The sequence below is a fragment of the Taudactylus pleione genome, unplaced genomic scaffold (assembly GCF_031769625.1).
Source record: "Taudactylus pleione unplaced genomic scaffold, aTauple2 ptg000302l, whole genome shotgun sequence".
Taxonomy (NCBI): Eukaryota; Metazoa; Chordata; class Amphibia; order Anura; family Myobatrachidae; genus Taudactylus; species Taudactylus pleione.
The window spans coordinates 6,458,821-6,480,082 of NW_028284703.1; the positions used below are offsets into that span (position 1 = coordinate 6,458,821).

General features: G+C 42.2%; 1 protein-coding gene across 1 annotated transcript in view; it reads right to left on the reverse strand.

The window, feature by feature from the left end:
- The window catches only part of ARAP2 (ArfGAP with RhoGAP domain, ankyrin repeat and PH domain 2), a 309,356-nt gene that overhangs the window by 86,036 nt on the left and 202,058 nt on the right, over positions 1–21,262 (reverse strand). The window contains exons 20-21 of the mRNA XM_088482970.1: positions 18,024–18,236; positions 13,389–13,494 (exon numbers count right to left, since the gene is read on the reverse strand). Of these exons, the coding sequence (XP_088339096.1) occupies positions 13,389–13,494; positions 18,024–18,236 (319 nt within the window). The remainder of the gene's footprint in view (positions 1–13,388; positions 13,495–18,023; positions 18,237–21,262) is intronic.

Here is a 21,262-nt window from a genome sequence, read left to right on the forward strand (position 1 = left end):
ATTTGTTTCTTCCACCATCCATCCAGCCTCCAGTATTTCTGTCCTACCACAACACATCCACCACAACACACAGCAATCTGCTCCCCCCAAACTCCCCCCATTTTTTTCCCTCCTCCCTCTCCCCACCAATACACACACACACACACACACAAATAGGGAGTGCACATACCCTCCAATCTTACCTTACCAAATCTACTGTTTAGACCAAATGTTACATTATTCATTTTTAGGGACTGCAGCAGAGTTGAACGCTAGTCAGTTTTGTGTATGGATTTTGGGCATTTTTGTATGGCGCATACACCCGAGGTGAGCGTATGCAGCAATATGGGATTCAGAGTCATACACATTGCCATTTGCAGTACACTTCTTTTTCCAAATATCATTCCCTGCCTTTCTTCTAAAGTTTATCTAGCATTAAAGGAATTTGGCAAAAGCATCCTGTCTGCTGCTTGAGTAGCTGGGTGATATACTGGAGATATCTATCACCTGCCTGACCCTTGTGCTCATGTCAGTTCATTTCAACTGTACAGTACTTAGCAGATTTCAATTGTACAAGGGTCATACGATTTACATTTGGAATTATCAAATATCTTAAAAGAAGTCAGATGGAGAAGTTACTCAGTAACAACCTATTTGCTACCAAATCCAAGGGCCACTACTCCCTGCTCATTCTCCTTGACCTCTCTGCTGTTCTTGACACTGTGGACCACCCTCTACTGCTGCATATCCTTCACTCCCTTGGTCTACGTGACACTGCTCTCTTCTGGCTGTCCTCCTACCTCTCCGACCGTTCCTTTTCTGTTTCCTCTCACGATGACGCCTCCCCCCCCACAGCCTCTTACAGTAGGTGTTCCCCAAGGCTCTCTTCTTGGACCTCTCCTATTCTCTCTCTATACGTCCTCTCTAGGTAAACTCATCAGCTCTTTTGACCTCCATTATTATCTCTATGCTGATGATACTCAGATCTACCTTTCCTCACCTGATCTTTCCCCCTCTCTACTGACTCGTATCTCTAACTGTCTCTCTGCTATCTCTTCCTGGATGTCCCAGTGATTTCTCAAACTTAATATGTCTAAGACTGAGCTGATAGTCTTCCCACCCTCCCACATAACATCATGTCCCACTATTTCTTTATTAATAGATGGCATAACTATCTCATCTAGTCCCAAAGTGCGTTGTCTTGGAGTCATCCTGGACTCTTCCCTCTCCTTCAAACCACACATTCAGAACCTCTCGCAGTCCTGTCGTTTCCATATCAAGAATATTTCCAAGATCAGACCCTTTCTCACCCAGGATGCTACCAAAACCCTTGTACATTCACTGGTCATGTCCATATTGGACTACTGTAACCTTCTCCTAGCTGGCCTCCCCAAATCCCATCTCTCTCCTCTCCAGTCTGTGCTCAATGCTGCTGCTCGGCTCATCTTCCTCTCCAAACGCTCTACATCTGCCTCCCCTCTTTTGCAAGCCCTCCACTGGCTCCCATTCCCTTTCAGAACCCAATTCAAGGTTCTCACACTCACTTATAAAGCCCACACCCATTCCTCTCCCATTTACATCTCTGATCTCATCTCCCTTCACTCTTCTGTCCGCCCTCTTCATTCACTTAATACACGCCGCCTTTCATGCCAATTGATTACTTCCTCCCACTCCTGCCTCCAAGATTTTGCCTGTGCTACTCCCCACCTTTGGAACTCCCTCCCTTTCCCCATCAGACTCTGCACCTCTCTACAATCTTTCAAACTAGCTCTTAAGACCAACTACTTCATTAAAGTCTTCCAGCTCTCATCCTAACTTGCTGCTTCATCTTCCTTTCTCCCCACCTACCCCATTCTATGTCAATCCTGATTGTCTCCCCCTCCCTTAAAGAATGTAAGCTCTTTTGAGCAGGGCCCTCTACCCTCTTGTGCTTCTCTCTACTGTAATTTAATTTATCTCTTACTCCCCACTAGGGCAACTAACACTTGGCTGCTTATGTGGGTGTAAAGGTCACTAATATAGCAATGTTTATTATCCATGTCCTGTATTGTATTGTATTGTAAGTCACTGGTTACTTATTGTCTATGTACTTTGTAAGGCGCTGCAGAACACTCGTGGTCCATATAAATATGTGTTCCGGATGTGACGAGGATCCGGAAGTGTTGCAGAACTGGGCCCGGCGGCGGCGCTGATCGTGCGGGATTCGCTATGGTGAGTTTTCACTAATGTATTTATACATATACTGTATTGCTCACATGCTCTTACATTGTCCTGAAGACGGAGTAAAATCCGAAATGTTGACTACTGGACCCCTGTGTGGAGTTGCCTTATTGCCAAGTCCGCTTGAGTGTCACTCATTGTGCTGCTTTTATATATATATATAAAGAAAGAAAGCTCTCAAGTCCTGCACACTCAAATCTTGTCTATATTTCCATGGCTGCTTGGGCGAAAAGCACCGGCCAGGCTTCATACTTCAATGCCACAGCGATGGTTCTCTTATGATGATGAGTATCACATTATGCTTCATGTTTGCACTTATGCACTATTGCATTTTTATTTTTTGTGAACTGATGCTGTTTTTCATATAGAATATTGATTGCCCTAAACTGAGTGTTATTGACTGTACATGAATCATCAGCCACATGTCAATTGTGCATGACTCATCACATGTCAAAAGGTGGCCATACATCTGCGATGGATCATTGCGATGCACGGATGCAATCGGAAACTTCCGATCGCCCACCATTGATGTTCTGCAATTCGTCGCCGGATCGCAGACATTTGCCATGTTAAATGTCGGCGATTTGACGATCACGATCATTTTTTGATTGTGATCGTCAAATTGCCAAAATCCAATATGTTGGATTTCTGCGATACCAGGTTGCAGCATCGTGGGATCGTGGCAATCCATCGCAGATGGATGGGGCCCATTAGTCACCAGACATAAAGGTCAAGCCAATAAGACTGCAGGTGCAAGACTTGTTTGCTTGGTTTTGTAAAAGGGTCTGCATGTGCCCGAGCCTATCACTGTGTTACTGGAGCCTCACAGTGCTGTACTTAGCCCAGGAGGGATTGATACATTATCATATTGACTTCTTTTTATCTTCTATCACCTGTATCCTGTTCAATAATTCCTAATCTGGTATGAAATCAATGTGTGGATTAACCTCCTTGCTCACATCCACTATGTACCTACCAAATTCTGCCAATAGTTTTTCATTGAACAATTCAAATCCTCTGGCAAAATACAGCTAAGTGACTTATCGTTGATCTCCATATCACAGGCACCCCCTGAAGTAGCAAACATGAAGACTTTACTACTATCCAAAATTGTAGACAGGTATGGAGAAAAATTAGATATTAGTTATGGGTCTTTTACATAACAAAATATTGACCAGCAGCTAGAAAAAAAAATGATGAGTAAAGTAATTGACTCTGAGCCTGATTCAGCAAGGAACGCAGTTGTTAACATGCATGCAAATGACCAATTGTTGTGCACCGCACATGCGTATTCATCGCAGTGCGTGTGCGCAAACCAGCCACTGCGATTGCAGTGACTATGCAGACCCATCGCAGTTTAATTGACAGGAAGTTCCATTTGTGGGTGGTAACAGTAGGGTGGTCTGCCGAACGCAGGCATGTCAGTGCGTTTGAACGCCGTTGCAGGGACGTGCATAAATTATCCACTGTGATGCCCTATGCAGCCTGAGGCCTGATAGCGTACGTGGAAGTAGGCAATTTCTGAGTAAGGTCAGAGCTTGTGCAAGTATACATGAGGCTGCGATGGTACTCGATTGTACCGATGGTTTTGCAGTCTTTCTAAACATTACGGATGTGTGTAAGGTAAAGTGGGCATCCTTATGTGGTACAGCGGTGGCATTGCAATGAATTAGCATGCTATAGCAGTTGAACTGTGGCCCTGATTCAGAGGCACTCGCAAAAGCGAGTGCTCGCCCTGAATCAGGGCGGGCGTTTGTTTTTTAGTTGTGGCCTCTTGACCTCTCGCATAGCTGTGGGTTACCACCCACAGCTTATGCGAGCGGCCAGGTGATGGTCGCAATGGTCAAGACCATCGCGACCATCGTGCTTGTGACGAGACCCTTGCGGTAGGGTCTCTTGCCGCAAGCCCCAGTGGACTTCCTGCTCTAATAGAGCAGGAAGTCCACCTACTGACATCACGAGTGATGTCAGTGGGGCCGCCCACAAACGGCAGGCGTTCCTGCAGGAACGCCTCCGTTTGCCCAGCCACCTCCCCGCCCCACCTTCCAAACGGGGCGAGCTGTCGATCAACATCGACAGCCGCCCCTTTTGGATGCGAGCGCCGGAGCGAGTGCTTTGTGCGCTCGTTACAGGGATCGCCCACACGCAGTACACATGCCGCACGTGTGCACTGCCTAACAATCGACCCGCTTGCGAGCGCATAGCGCTTGTGAGAGAGTCTGAATCATGCCTTGTGTGCGTAATCACTATTGCATTCACAGTTGCGTTCCGTAGTGAATAAGGCCCTCTGTTTTTTTTTGCAATGTATAAAATATTTCAGCACTGGTCCCTTTAGATGTTCTATATTATGCAATATAGCAAAGGTTGAAATAAATTGCTAAAAATCCCTCAAAGGAATTGGCTTGCAGATCAATGGTAGTCTATTTTTGATACACTGTGAAAATATTCAGTATGAGGTTAAAAAACATAACACTGCAGACCTTTCATATAAACCTAGCAATATATTGACATGAGTGTCATTGGCTAAACAACATATGTGTTCTGTGTAGAACAATAATCTTTATATATATGAGATATGCACAGCAACCCTCAAGTGTTTTGGTTGGTTTGGGATTTCTTTAAACATTTATAAAAACAGCTAAAATCATGTAACTTAGACCTGTTTTTGTTCCTATAGTAATGTTAGAATCAATAACATTAATATCCAGTCATTTCCAGTAAATTTTGACCAACTCACAGCACCTGAAATTACAAGGGAAGGACTTACATGCAATCCAAAACACGTAAGATCCACTTTTAAATTCAAGTTCCAAACTTGGCTAGAAGATCCAAGTCGAGACTTGTTTCAACCAGGAGCACCAAAGTTATCTGAGCTGAAACGCTTATCTCTAATATATATCATGAAATTCCTGCACTAGTAAATGACAGGTTCACAACTACCAAGGTGCCTACCAAATAGGAAACACAAGCAGCAAATGTTCCATTAGCAACATAATTACCAGGTACAGCTCCAGCCTCCAGCATACAGACAAATGATCAGGAATATTGTTGTTACTGCCAACGTTTCAGGGCTCCCATGCCTTTTCATCAGCCATTAGCCATACTATTATAAACAACCTACCTAATATTGTCCTCTAAAGGTGCCTACACACATGTAGCGATTTTTCACACGATTTGCCCGATTTCAACGAATCGTGACGGCAAATTGTGTAAATATGCCCAAATCATGAGTTTCTACTCACGATCACGATGCTGATGCGTGTCCCCACTGGTCGTACATCGCATCTTCAGATCTGCTGTGCTGTAGGGCAGATTTACAATCTGGGATACAGTGCACTGGATGCACGATAGATCTTAGGTCAGATTGGACATTTTTTACTCCAAATCGTGACCACGACTGCCTGGGGAGAGTTCAGGGGAAATCATGCCTCATGTCGGATCGTGAGCACATCGCTATGTGTGCAGGCACCTTAAGTTGCAAGACTTATTTCTCCAGAACTCCAACAGATGCACGATTAGATTCAGATCAAGTCAACACCTTGAACACTTTCTTATGTTCTTCAAACCATTCCTGAACAATTTTTGCAGTGGGGCAGAGCGCATTATCCTGCTGAAAGAGGCCACTGCCATCAGGGTATACTGTAGGCTTAAAAGGGATGTACTTGGTGTGCAATAATGTGTAGGTATGTCTGGTGTCATAGTCACAGCCATATGAATGGCAAGGTTTTCCCAGCAGAACATTGCCCAGAGCATCATACTGCCTCTGCTGACTTACCCATAGTGCACACTGGGGCCATCTCATTCCCAGGTAAATGACGCACATGCACATGGCCATACACATGATGTAAAAGAAAACGTGACTCATCAGACCAGGCCACCTTCTTCCATTGCTCCATGGTCTAGTTTTGATGTGCCATTTGTATGTGTTTTCAGCAGTGGACAGGGGTCATCATGTACACTCTCACTTTATTTGTGGCTAAGCAGTCCCATATGCAGCAAGCTGTGATGCACAGTGTGTTCTGAATAAAGATTTGCACAGAGCCCTTTGTTTTGGTTTTGGTTCTAAATCATCGTCATGTTTTAGTTCATCAAGATCACCCTCAAGTGTTTAGATTCGGATTTGCTTATGGTTTTGTATCTTGATTTTTTTTTATTGATACTATAGCATTATTGACATCAATAGCATTAATTTCTAGTCATTTCCAGACAATTTGACCACCTCACAGCTCACAATATTGTTTTCACCAATTTTGGCCACAGACTGCAGCGAGCCGACTGGTTAAATTAAGCAACAGAGCAGCAGCAAAAACACATGGCAGTTTAAAAGTATGTAGCACATCTATGAAAAACAATTGTAAGTGCAGCTAACTTCACGTTCTCTTCCAATAAACATACATAAGAGCCTGTTTGCACTGGATTGCAGGTGCAAGCTAGTGTCTGACAAACAAACACACACAGTGACAAAGATGCCTGCAGTCTTTACACGCTTACCACCCACTCCAATTACCAATAACTCTCTCTAATTGCAACTAGACTATGTAGTATTGCAGCATGAACTACAGCCAATACCCTCTCCATACAATCTCCTGTATGAAATGGAACCTGAAATCAAGAGGGAGGGACTTTTTTGAGATCCAAGATCTGAACTTGGAGAGAAGACCCAAGTCAGGACTCGGTTCTATTTGGAAACCCAAAGTGTTCTGAGCCAGGACTTGGTTAGACACGGAACCCCAAAGTTCAGGTGTGTTTGGTTTTCATCAAAACCAAACCGCTCATCTCTAGTTCTGACACCTTTCTATCATAGCCAGTATTAAGTTTTTCAGCAATATGTACTACAGTAACTCTTCTGTGTGATTGGACCAGACGGGTCAGTTTTTGCACACCATGCACATCAATGCGTCTTGTTCCCTTCTTTGGACCATTGTTGGTAGGTACTAGCCACTGCACACTGGGAACACCCCACAAAGCCTGCCATCTAGCCATCACAATTTGGCCCTTGTCAAAGTCATTCAGATCCTTAAGCTTGCCCATTTTGTTTTAGCTTCCAACACATCAACTTCAAGAAGTGACTGTTCACTTGCTGCCTAATATATCCCATCCCTTGACAGCTGCCATTGTAACGAGATTATCAATGTTATGAATTTCACCTTTCAGTGGTTTTAACAGTACGGCTGATCGAGATAGATAGATAGATAGATAGATAGATAGATAGATAGATAGATAGATAGATAGATAGATAGACCTGTGATTTTATACAGCATAAAGTTAGAAATGTTTAATTTTATGGTGCATACACACGGTCAGATTTTTCCTTCAGATATGAACGATAACGATTTAAAAATCGTTCAGTCGTTCATATCTGAAGGAAAATCTGACATATCTGACATGCCTGAACGATGGACGATCAACGATGCGCGTTCCCGTTTGTCAGATAACGATATCTGACATCTGATGGGTTTGCAGTCAGACTTGGACGATTCCATTCATTTTAATGCAGTCAAAAATCGTTCAATCGTTCAAATCGTTCAAATCGTTCTAAACTTTGGTCAAATCGTTCAAATCGTTCAATCGTTCAGTCGTTCATCTGACAAATCTGACAAGTCTGACAAATCTGACCGTGTGTACGCTCCATAACATTGCAATATTTATGCCCTATTTCCCCAGTGAACATCGGCTGGAATTTTGTCACAGATTAGTATTATTTTACTTAATGTCTGTAATTATTTTTAGTTATAAGGTCACTAATTGTCTATTAGAACCATTTACTGTGAAAATGTCAAGAAAGAGCCTAGAAAAGAAATCCCTAGTGCAGATGGTTGCTATCGGATTTTGCTGATCTACATTAACTCAACATTTAACAGAACATTGGTATCTAGAGAAACATTAGGCTGCCCTGGAAGCAGCAGAGAAATAATTTTGCAAGGGGTAATGTACAGTTGACTACACTATGCTGTTTATTTTCAGTCTTCTAAATATGTAGAGGTTAGATTACACACATTGTTATTCTGTGGGCATAGCACTTTTACCAATCCACTAGATAAAACATTGCAGAGCAAATATACTGTAAGATCACTAACATTCACATTGTGATTTACATTTTTTACGGTGCATAATATTCCTCTCACTAAACTGTTTTATATATATACTGTACATATATACATAATAAAACACATACATACACACCTTTACCTTCTGTTTCATGTCATTATAGAAACTGTTTTTTGTGTCATAATCCCCTCAATATACAGCACTGCCTACTGTCAACACTCTATAACATGTATTTTATGTATGTGTTCAAATATATATATATATATATATATATATATATATATCAGAGATGCAGCAGAAAATAACTCACACAGCTAAAGTATTATGGGGCCTGATTTGGTATGGATCGCAATTGTGATTGCAGCTGTGTAATCGCATGCAATGAAGCTGCAAAAATATGCTAATGCCTGCCACAGCTCACCCAGCATTAAGACGCCCAATACCGCTTTCTCACATCCGTAATACCTCGCAGTCCTGCGTATACAGCGGTAAGCACATTGGCACATCACGCACAATTACTGCAGTTCTAATCTGTCGCAGAAATTGCAAGTCTCGTCGCACGCAGTGTGTACTCAAGCTGCGTATGCAACCGCAGTGGCTAATTTATGCACGCCCATGCAAAGGCATTCAAATGGACAGACACGCCTGCATTTCTCCAACCACTCCCCAGTCACCACCCCCAAATGCTCACGGCCTGTCACTCACTCTGCGATGGGTTTCTATGTGCGTGCGTATAGCAGTGCATATGCATGCGCAGTACCGAACTATCAGCCGGTCTGGGTACGTAGTTGCAACTGAGTACGCTGCTATATCAGGCCCATAGCCAATGTTTCAGTTTTTAGGACCCTGAAGACAGTAAATTACTGAAACATTGACCTCTATAGCTGCTGTAGCTGTGTGAGTTATTTCCTAACCTGAGTGGCACAACTTTGATACAGTACATATATATAATAACTCACTTAATGTCCAGCGTGCCATGGTGCCTTTCCCAATGTAAGTCCAAGTGTGTATTAATGGCACTCAGGGTCTCAGCGATGTTAATAAAAGACAGGCAATGCCAGTATTATATTAGCCAATGTTTCAGAGCAAGGAGCTCTTTTATCAAGACAGGAATATACATAACTGACAAAACATATAAACACCTAAGTGAAGGCAGAGAACAGACTCCCTGGGTCAAAGTTCTGCCATGTGCACTCCAGGACCCCAACCACTTTATTAGGCATCCCAGATGAATTGCCAACACTCTGTGAAGTTTTCATCCAAGCCAATCCAGTGGAAGGCCCAGAACAGGCTCCCTGGGTCAAAATTCTACCCAGCGTACACCAATGGGAGGTCCAACCGGAACCTCAAGCCCCTAGTATGTCTTCAGAGATCAAATGTTACCACTCTGTGAAGTTTCCGTCCAAATTATGTGATTTTGTTCAAATTATGTGATGTCGTCCAAATCCATCCAGTGGAAGGCCCAGCCAAGGCTCCCTGGGTCAAAGTTCTTCCCAGCGCACTCCTCCGTGAGGTCCTACCAGGACCACAACCACTCCATTAGGCATATTAGACCAACTGCCACCCCTCTGTGATGTTTTCATCCAAATCCATCCACTGGAAGGCTCAGAACAGGCTCCCCTGGTCAAAGTTGTGCCCAGCGTACACCAACGGGAGGTCCAACCCGGGACCCTAACTCCATTAAAACCTGGCCAGGATCCAACTGGACCACCTCGCATTGGTTTCATCCCAATCTGAAAAGGGGTGGCCGAATATAACCAGACAGGCAAACAAACAAACAGACCAATTAATTTTATAAAATACAAGTGGATCAGGCTCAATTTTACTGAAGGTAGCACCCCAAAAGTTGTACTCTCTAAAGAGAGTGCTGGTTTATGGAAGTGTGAGTTAGGATGAGAGCAGGAAGGCTTTAATAAAGATGAGTGTTGTGAAGCTTTGGGGGTCTATTCATCATCACTTAATTTATATAAAAGCAAGTGAAAATCTACATTGTCAATTACTTTTGTATAAATTAAGTATTGGAGCCATTCATTATAAAGGTCACCCAGGAGATATCACAGATTGAGGGAGGGCTTTATAGGTGAATGTGAGAAGTTCAAATTTGATTCTGAAAGGAAAGTAAACCAGTAAAGTGCATGGTGAAGGGGGAGTCAGAAGTAGTTTGTTTGGAGAGGATGAGTCGAGCAGAAGCATTGAGAGCAGATTGGAGTGGTAAGAGTTTTGAGCCAGGGAGGTCAGATAAGAAGAGGTTGCAGTACTATAGTTCAGTTTAGAAATGAACAGTGAGTGGATAAGGGTATTTGTTGTGCATTGGGTAAGAAAAGTTCTGGGGAGAGGTTGTGCCATGAGATGAGAAAAAGCATCAGATAGGTAGAAGGACAGTCAGGAGAGAGCCGTGTCATGCAGACCAAAGAAGTGAAGGATTTGTAGGAGGATAGGGAGGTGGTCCATGGTCTTAAAAGAGAGTAGATGCCCTTGACTTTGGCAACAAACATGAAGGTTTAATATTATACAGACCAGTCTAATATTATACAGACCATAGATCTCTCCCCATGTGATATTGAAAGAAGCCTTTATGTGCACATCTACCACTTGTTTCAGGTGAGTCAACGAACTGGATGGTCATTTGAACATCAAAACTGCACCCTTAGTTTTTCACCATTGTATAACTCCTTCTTTTCATATGTATTGGTGACAAGAGATTGTGAAAGATATAATCTGACGATGGAGGAGTACATCCATTATTACATAGAAGGGAAACAAACAGCGCTTAATTGGCCTTTCCATTATAATGTAGTATGGTATTGTATATGAGTGTTGGTGTGCCTCAGGAGTGGAGATGACAAAAACCAGACCACAGTAGGTCAAGCAGGAAGTGGAAGGATAGAAATGTGATAAGCTGGATGTAGACAATCCAGTCAGGGATCATGGAGGCAAAGGGGAGGGGAGAGATGGGGTGGTAATTAGAGTGTTTTTAAGAATGAGAGAGAAAAGAGCATGCTTGAATGCAGAGGGGATGGTTTCTTGTGAGAAAGAAAATTTGATGAGATGGGCAAAATGGGAACAGTCATTGGGAGAGAGGGAGTGGAGGTGGTAGGAGGGGATAGAATCAAGGGGGGGGTGTAAGAATGGGATGACCGGTTAAAGGCCATGAAATTGGGAAGAAGGAAGTCAGAGTTGGAAGGATGGAGGGATAGGATGGGGAAAGAATGGAGGTGAGAAGGCTGGATAAGAAGAGAGAGGGTGGGGTAAGGAGGGCCTGGTGGGAGGTGATGTACTGATGGATGGATTCAAAGTGGGTGACAAAGTCAGTGGTAGAAAGTGAGTAGGGAAGGTGAGGAAGGGAAAGCAGGGGAGGGAGTTGATGGTAGCAAAGAGACAACAGAGTTTGGAAGACTGAATGGAGATAAGCATTTTGAAATAACACTATTTGGAGAAAGAAAGGATAGCACTGCAGGAAGGAAGTATGTATTTGAAGTGGAAGAAGTCCACTTGGGTGCACATTTTCTCCAATGATAGGACCAAGGAGGCGATAGATTGTTGCTAGTGGGAGGTTAACAGGGTGGATCAGGCAAATAGCATGGCTCTCAAATGAAAAGAATAATAAGGAGGGGTCAGAGGCTAGACTTGGAAGGAGAAGCAGGGGAATAAGAGAACCACCACACCACCACCATGCTGACCTCCCGTGTGAGGGTGTATGAGAGGATGAAAGGCATGTCAAGGTATGTAGCTCCTGTCACAGAGGCTTCAGTGAAGAAAAAGGGCCCAAAAATCTTTTGATTAGAAATAGCACAGAAGACATTGACTTGTGTGGGGATTTTCAGTGCCCCAAATTCTCACGTTATGTTTGTTCACCTTCCCTGAAATGTGGAATGCTGCTTCGTCACTAAAAACCAACTTTTCAGGGAATACATCCTCTTACATTAGCCCAGGCAGATTGTCACAGAAAGGTCTAAGTCACTGTTCAGAGCTTGCAGCATCTTTAGACGATAGGGTCTTAATTTGCAAATGTTTCAGCAGAACCTGCCATACAGTTTCTGTGGGATACAAAGTTCTCGAACTGCTCGGTGGGTGGATTTCTGCAGGCTCCTTGCTAAATTTCATCGGACACACTCCACTGCTTCTTCTCCTATTGACGGACGCCCAGACGATTTTCACTTGCAAATGCAGCCCCACAGCTGGGAATTTGAAGTTTGAGAGATTGCCTTTCAAAGCACAAATCTTATAGCTAATCAAAGAAATCGTCAACATTATTTTCACTTACCTGTAAATATATATATTAGAGATGAGTGGTTCGGTTTTTCTGAAAGCCGAACACACCCAAACTTTGGGGTTCAGAGTCAAACCAAGTCCTGGTACGGATCACTTTGGGGTTATGAGTAGAATCGAGTTCTTTGACAACTTGGGGGCAAAAATTACCTTGTTTACTAACTAATTAAGGTTGGTATTTATCAAAGCTTGGACAGAGATAAATTTGTGAGAGATAAAGTACTAACCGGTCAGCTCCTAACTTACATTTTACAGACTGTGTTTGAAAAATGACAGCAGCTGGTAGGATGGTAATTTATCTGTCACAATTGTATCGTTGATAAATACCCCCCCTAAATATTAACTAATAAAAACAGCTTAAGAATAATTGATGTAGCTCCATGTTGATTATTATTATTTCAATAAACTAATCATATTACATATATTTTTTTTCACTTCTATGTAAAATAACAGATGTTTCTCCCCAACCAGAATGGCAGCATACCGTTGCCTGGAATAGGTATATGAAAGGGTGAAGTCTTTTTATGAGTGTGACTTCATAAGTGTAAACCTTCTCACTTGTTACTAAATTTAGTTTAGAGGGAATTGCACATTCTGCTAATCTAGCACAAGCATCTTGACATGTTTGACACTTAATTTGAAGAATTGTGGCACATATTTAGATTTTTTTTTTTTTTTTAAATATATCATTTTTTTTATTTTGTTTTTAGCCTACAAACAATGATGATGCCTGAAACATTCAAGCTCTGACATTTTTCAGACTTCAACAAGAAAGTTATTCTTATAGCAACTATTAGAGACAAAACAAGAGCTATTTACAGTATATTTAGCTTTAATTCATCTAATTACATAGCACAGACAGGCAGACTGACCTGTAAAGGTGTTCAATTAAAGCTGCCAGTGTAGCTTTTTGCAGCATTGGGAGTGTATCAATTAAAGTTTTGTACTTTACCACCCGCTCCGGCTCTTCCTGAATATCTGTTACAAAAACAAAAGTATACAAACTTAATAACTGAAGTACATTGCTATAATGACAAAACATAATATTTAAAATTTACATTAGTTAAGAATATACTAACTATTTTGAATAACGTGTAATAAGTTAAACCTTTTAAATTTAAAAACAAATGACAGTGAAATCATTAAAAACTAAGTGATTTACCGTACTCTATACACTAATTGCCATTGCGAACACCATCAAATTGCAAGATAGGAGAATAAATAAGTAGGGAGTTTATTTTTTTTAACCCCTTAATCCTACATACAGTTTAAATCATTGAAGTTTTCATTGTGATTTAATTTACTGTATCTTCTGAACAAGTCCTGCATGTTCCTCTAGTCCCAGTTCACTGTAGGGCCTTTATGTAATAGCTTGCAAGTTGCAAGAACTAGTAGGATTTTGGCGATTTAGCCCATAGATTTAGAGTGACAATCATTTAAAAGGTAAAGCTTTGCCTTTTAAATTATTACTGCGTTAAATTTACACCAGTTCCTGCAACAAGCAGACTATTACAGTACATAAGGGCCTAGATCAATGGCAGATTTTACCTAGGGACTGTGGGGCTACAGGGCTCCAGTAAAATCCGACACCTGCAGAGAGTGCCAAGTAGTGGCAGTGACTTCCCATTGGAAATGCTCCCTGCTAATGACAGGCAAACAGGCAGTCCCAGGGGGAGGTGTTTTCTCCAACTGGGACTGCCAGTCCGCACAGCAAAAGCAGAGAGCGTTTTCCATGGGAAGCCACTCACCTGCTATTACAGCAACCTTTACCAGCTTCTAGGGGCTGCAGACAAATGCATGCAATGTGATTACATCCCACAAACGCTCCCTGAATGTTAGACACACAGCAAGAGAATAGTAGAAGTGAACGACTATGGTAATTTTCCTTGCCGCATGCGCCGCGCGACTCAGGTGCAAGCGCAGATTGCTGATTTATGCCGAATTGCGTAAACATAGAAATGGCTAAAATTTATTTTCCATAAACACATATACTCTATAAAACAAATATTTTTCAACTGTAACATATTAATATCACACAATAATAGTTGTGATGTTACACTACGTTATCACCATAACCTTTTGCAAATGTACATATCATTAAAAAAGTGTTGATTGTGAGATCTCATCCTTAACAAGTAGAGGGCAGGGTCTAGATTGGGATTTACATAAATGTATCATATATGACAACTTGCTACTTTTGTCACTATGTTTTATTTCACTATAACTGTATTTCTTAAAAAGATCTTGCTTTAAAACATGTTTTCCTTTTTATGGGTTTCTAAAGTGCATTTTAATGCCTAACTTAAAAACAACATAATCACATTGCATGCATTCTGGGCTTGGGTGCTCGCAGAATATGCGCTATTAGTAAATACAAAAAGAAATGCAGCACTGCTGTTGTATCAGTTTACTCATGAAATGTCTTCTCATTGTAGGCATATGGGTAAGTGCCTGTTGGATGTTACAGACACACACTGGGGCTGATTTTGAGTCAGATGGTGAGAATCCAACTGTGTAAACTAAACATCAGTGTGTACATGCGGAGGTCTATCCTAGGCATTGTCCTTACATCCACAGCCTCAGCTGTCATCATTAGTATCGGGACTAAAGGGCCCCATACATCAGGCAGCCGTTACACCGATCCCGAATGTCTATCGATGATCATTGATCCATCAGGGAATCTGTAATATTCTCCATGTTAAAAATCTCTGATTTGCTGATCACGATCCTATTTGGATCGTGATCGGCAAATAATGGAAATCCAACATGTCTTTACAGCGGCATCTGGTAATTGAAGAATAGGCCCAGTCCATCGCTGATGTACTGGGCCTCTACACCAGCCCTTGCTGTAAGCAAAAGACCTGTCTGAAACAAATCCCACATCTGCACGCTGTGAAAAAGCACTAAAGTCAGCTTATACAGTATGTCCACAACACTCCCATGACATGCCAAAGAGACAGAACAGTTCAGTGCAATTGCATGGTCACTAGTTACCGCCCATTTCACAGAAAGTGTGGTCTGTCAACAGAAAGATCAGTCCGGATGTACTAGAGATCTTTGTCCGTGTGCGGATAACTGATCTGGTGCATGTCCAGATACCAATTTCTGTCTTTGGTGCATGGAGAGTATGCTGAAATACTTTGCTACTTGCATCCCACTCAGAATCAGACCTAGAAGGGTCCACTTTTGTCAAAAGTCATTTAACCTGCCAGCATATTTTTGGAGTGTAGAAGGAAACCCATGCAAACCCATGGAGAAAATACAAACACCACACAAATAGGGTCCTGGTCTGAATCAAACTCATGTTCACAATTCTGTGAAGCAGCAATGCTAACCATTGCGCCAACGTGCTGCCTTATTGTGCTGCTTAACCAAAAATATTGTGAGAAATGTCGATATTATGAAATATCGAAATTAAGTCTAAGGTTAGGGTTGAGGTTAGGTTTAGGGTTAGCGATAAGGACATACCACCAGAACTGTAGTTTTGCAACATTAACCACAACCTGTGACTAAACCCACAAATGCCGGAACATTAGCAGCAGCCGCCTGGTTAGGCTTATGGGGGGCATCCACTAGACGATTTTATCCCTGTCCAACCTCTTAACGATTTTCCCTTGAAGTTTCCCCTGAAATTTGATCTTCCACTCTGAACAATGTGCAAAAGATCTAACGATAAACTATGGCCCTCATTCAGAGCCGTACGCTATTAGCGCTCGCTCGTCCAGAAAATAGGGGTGGCTATTCAAATGAACCGTTCGCTGTTTGCGGTCTGTTCACGCCTCTAGGTCTGAATGAGCGAACAAAACTTGCGGTCGTTTTTTTGGAAACTACGCCCCCTGGCCGCTAGCATCCTACGTCATGTCCGCTATTTATTAGAGTAATCGAGTACATCGAACAGGGTATGAGCTGCTCGCTATTCTTGTGGTTGGTTTTTGCTACCACAATTTTGCGAGCAGTTCTGGCTTAAAAAAAACCCAGTGACGTGGTCAATGATGCTGCTGTCTTAAATATGCACGCCCATAAAACGCCCGTTTTGACCTTTAAGCACGCCTGCGATCGGATCTCCACTCCCCGTTTTCAAGCACCTTCCCCTGTTACCACCCACATATGCCTCATCCTGTCACTCAAATTAGCAGGCATTCGCTATTTTGCGAGCACATGAATTTCGGCCGCACTGACTGGTTCGCGCATGCGTATAACGATCCGTACGCATGCGCAGTTGGGCAAACATCGCTCAGAGCGAACGAGCTGCTGCTTACGAGTGGCTCTGAATCAGGCCCTATGTTGTTTGAATCTGTGATTGAGAGCTTTCAGCTATAGTGGGCAGATAGTGGTTCATCGTTTGATCGTTCAGCGTTAACGATGTGTAAACGATGTGTAAACTATTTGTAAGCAATCAAGTGAAATTGACCTGCATGTTCAGTCGATGGAGGAGACGATCAAACGACCAGCGGGAGCGCGCATCGTACATCGTTAGAAACAATTACTGCACGATTTGCAAACGATGTTCAAACGATGTTTGAACGATTATCGAACAATTTTATCATTATCGTTCAATCGTTCAACTTTATCGTCTAGTGGATGCCTCCCATTAGGGTTAGTTTAAAGATTAGGCTTAGGATACTTCCCGCCTGAACAGCTGCATTGCCGCACTGCCGATTGTCGATATTATTATCATGTCGGCATTTCATCAGTGACAACGTGCTAAATGTCAACATGCTGAACACGTCAACATGTTACATGTTGACATTCTAAATGTCAACGAAAAATATTTAACCCCATTGCTGTGTAGAAATCCTACAAATCATTTTTATGCACACTTGGAACTGAACTTGTTACACAGAGGAATCGCTGGATAGATAACTATAATATAAATAATCGGGAATAGGGAGGATTTTTAAAATAATAACCACTTCAGAAAATTGCAGGTATTATAAACTAATAAAATGTTAGTAAATACTATCATCAAATAGTTACTTAGCTACTGTAACAGTTGTGTATTGTCATCAACACAAATGCTGACTTAAGCCAGAGGCCAAGTTAGCACTCCGGTGCAGGTGCTGTGCATTACATTCTAACAGCATCTACAGGCCTCCGGGGTCATATGTACTACTTCAGTATTGCAACAAATTGTTAACAGCCTGTGAGAAGTATCTCATGTAGACTGATTGAGATACTGAACAGTACAGATGAAAAAAAAAACCCTTTATAAAAAATAACAAGAAACAAGAAAAGAGGCACCCGATGTAACATATTGTGTGTGATAACATATGTTGCTTATATTAGCTATTCTCTGTAAAGTGGTAGGTTCAAGGCTCTGTCATCAGTGACAGCAGGATGCTTTATTCTAATTTTACAGCAAAGGAAGCTTACTCTAATAACATTATGTCTGCTGTCTCAGGAGAGTTTAAGCAAAATCTTTCACTTAAATAAACATCTTTTACTTAGTAGATGCATTCGTTCAAATGAATAATGAAACAACTATTTCTGGAACACAGTGTCATTACCAAGGGCAGAGATCCAGTATGGGTAAAGTTCTTTTGTCAGAAGTGCATCATCTATTTCATATAAAAAACATTTCAGCACATCAGTCACGTCTTCCAGATGATGTTTTCCGACTTTTAGTTTAATGCTCCGCGCATCCTTTTTAAAGTCTTCTAACAGCTCCCTTACTTTCAGCGGGTCCCCGTTCTTAAGATACAGAGATTTGCTTCCCAAGCCTTAATATAAGGAGACATCAAAATAAACATGTCTAAGCGAATTATAATAATGTATGGTAAACTGACATTCACTTTAAAAAATTTAAAATCTGTCTTTTAGGCTATACTCAGCACAAATAATACTGAACTGTGTTTTACCAATAGTAACAGTTTGAATTCATGAATTATTACTGTAGATAGAATACAAAGCAAAGTGCATTGCTAACCTAGAGCCTAATTAGGGGATGGACGCTAATGCGATCGGAGCTGCGTCTAGTTTGCAACGCAGCTGCTAAAATATGCTAATGTTTGCAAAGACCACCTGAGCATAGACACCCACTGCTGCTTTGTTACCTGCGTGCGCCGACACATACACATACCTGAGTAAATATCGGTCATCGGCGGCCATCTTGCCCTTGTGGAAGGTCTGACCTGCCGCAGCCTTGGGAGCTCTCCTAACACGCAGAGTTACGCAAACACTCACAGTGGCAAATTTATGCACGCCCATATAACGGCGTTTAAACAGACAGGCACACCTGCGTTTTTCTGACCTGTCCCCATTACCACCCCCAAATGCTGACAGCCTGTCACTCACTTTGCAATGGATTCCTCTGTGTCCGTAATCGCAGTGCAATCATTGTGCACAAGCAGTGCGGATTATAAGCATGCGCGATGACAAACAATCGCTTGATTTGTGTGCATATTCGCCATTGCATCCATCTCTGAATCAGGCCCCCTAGTCATACACAGCTATCAAAGGGCTCTAGTTAAAAAAATGTTTACTCTGGGGCCCGTATTCAATATGGGGCGAAAAGTCCGAGGTCAGACTTTTCACCCTCATCGACGTTTTTTACTGGGATAAAGTATCGGGCGCGTGCCCGCTTATCCCAGTATTCAATTAGAATCTGGTGAAAATGGGACCCGGCAGAAAGGTAAGTATCGCAAAGTACTGGGAATTTTCGGGAAATTATCCTGCTCCCCCCAAAGATGGTTTGACATGGGGGATCACTATGGGTACCCCCGATTTTGCCTGCTGAAGGTAGTCAGGGTTTTTAAATAGCCGCGGCAGGTGCATAAATGCGGATTTGCTAGAGTGGTGAAGGGATAGCACTTAGGGTTTTTTTGGGGAAAAATAACTATGCCCATCAAATTTGGGGTACATGAAAATGGGTGTAAGCATATTTTTAAGTTCCTAAAGTTATTTTTAAAAATTATTCAAAAATGCACCAGCCGCTACCAGCCCCATTCTAGAAAACACCTGCCGCATACATGGGGACCCCCCTAAAACAATTTTGCTAGTTTAAAACTTTGATCCCCTAAAAATAAATGTTCGCCCCCAAAATTAAAGTACATTTTTTGGGGGGTCCTGAGGATTTTTTAAATAATTTTTTGACAGGTTACTTTTAGGGGACACTCCCAGGGGTGCAGACTATTTTTTGTAAGCCTGCACCCCTAAACCCCAATTCTGCACTTTTTTTCTCCATGTATTACATGGAGAAAAGTTATCCCCGTTTTTTAACAAAGACTTTTCACATCTGCGAAAAGTCTTTGAAATTTAATATGGGGATAATTGAAACAGGCGAAAATGACTTTTCACCTCTAATTGAATATGGCCCTGGCTTCCTTATAGTACATTGGGCCTGATTGATTGATAAGCTGCAGGCGTTTGGGGGAGGAGAAGGGTAGCATAGCTTAAAATGGGGGAGTGTTGCCATTTTGTGGGAGCACTGAAGCCAGCGTCTGCGTTTGCCGATGCAGATTAGATGGACATTCAGAATAGGAGGACATTCAGAATAACATTAGGGTTACTCAGATGTTCGATGGCATGTCCGATGTATCCAATGGTGATTTGATGGTTTTCAGACACATGCAGCGGATCTTAGAAGGTATTTCAATAGACGACACGTGCATAATTTACAGTACATACCTTCTCAGATCTGCTGCTACCATAGACGCAGCAACAATCACTCCTGCGTCCACCTTTGCTTTACGCCCATTGTCCATATTCAAATTAGCTTTTACTACTTATCCTTTATCTTATAACCAAACGTGCTTTTCTCACCTTTACTAATTTTCTGACACCAGCTTCTCTCCCTCTACCTTGCAAATCCATGCAGCATTTCCTAACATGCACCCATTATATCTTCTTCACAAGAATGTCGGGGAACACAGCTGCGTTCACAATTGCATACAATGCTTCAGAGGCCATGTTTAGGAGGATTTGTGGAGAGTAGCTAGAGTAAACCCTAGGCTACCACAAATGGCGATGGTGCAACTGATGTTATGTTGATGTGAGAGTGTTTACAATCTCATCACAAATGTATAGCACGCAGAGCCTGTAAGTGGGCGTCTCACCACTCGTACACTCCATCACAGCGTGGAGCACAAAGGGAAGGCTGAGATTAGCTTGTATATTCCTGTAACCGCTGTTGAGAGAGCAACAGCAAGCGCGTCTGCATTACACACCATATCTCACTCAGGCCTATATTTATTATGGTGGAGGTGTCACATGCCTGGCGCAGTCCACTATTCTACCAATACAAATTAAAAGACCTCCCTAAAGATATTAAAGGAAGAATCCACATAAAAATCTGGACCACCAATTTGTTCCAAGTTTACAGATATGTGGAACTGCATTTTAAGGTAATATATAGTCATATAAATATGTAAGATATAAAGTGGAAGCAAACATATAGAGAAATATGGGCCTGATTCAGTACGGATCGCAGCTGCGATATGCTAATCCTCTGCGAGTGCTATGCCATCGTCGCACAACATAAGGACGCCCACCTTAACTTACACACATCCATAATACTCAGCAAGACTGCGAATCCATCGGTAACATCGAGTACCATCGCAGCCTCACACACACTTGCACAAGCTCTGACCTTACTCTCAAATTGCTAACTTCATTGCATGCAGTGTAAGGCCAAGCTGCGTAGGGCATCGCAGTGGCTAATTTATGCACGCCCCTGTAACGGCGTTCAAATGCACTGACACGCCTACATTTTGCCGACAACCCCCTCGTGTCACCTCCCCCAAACATT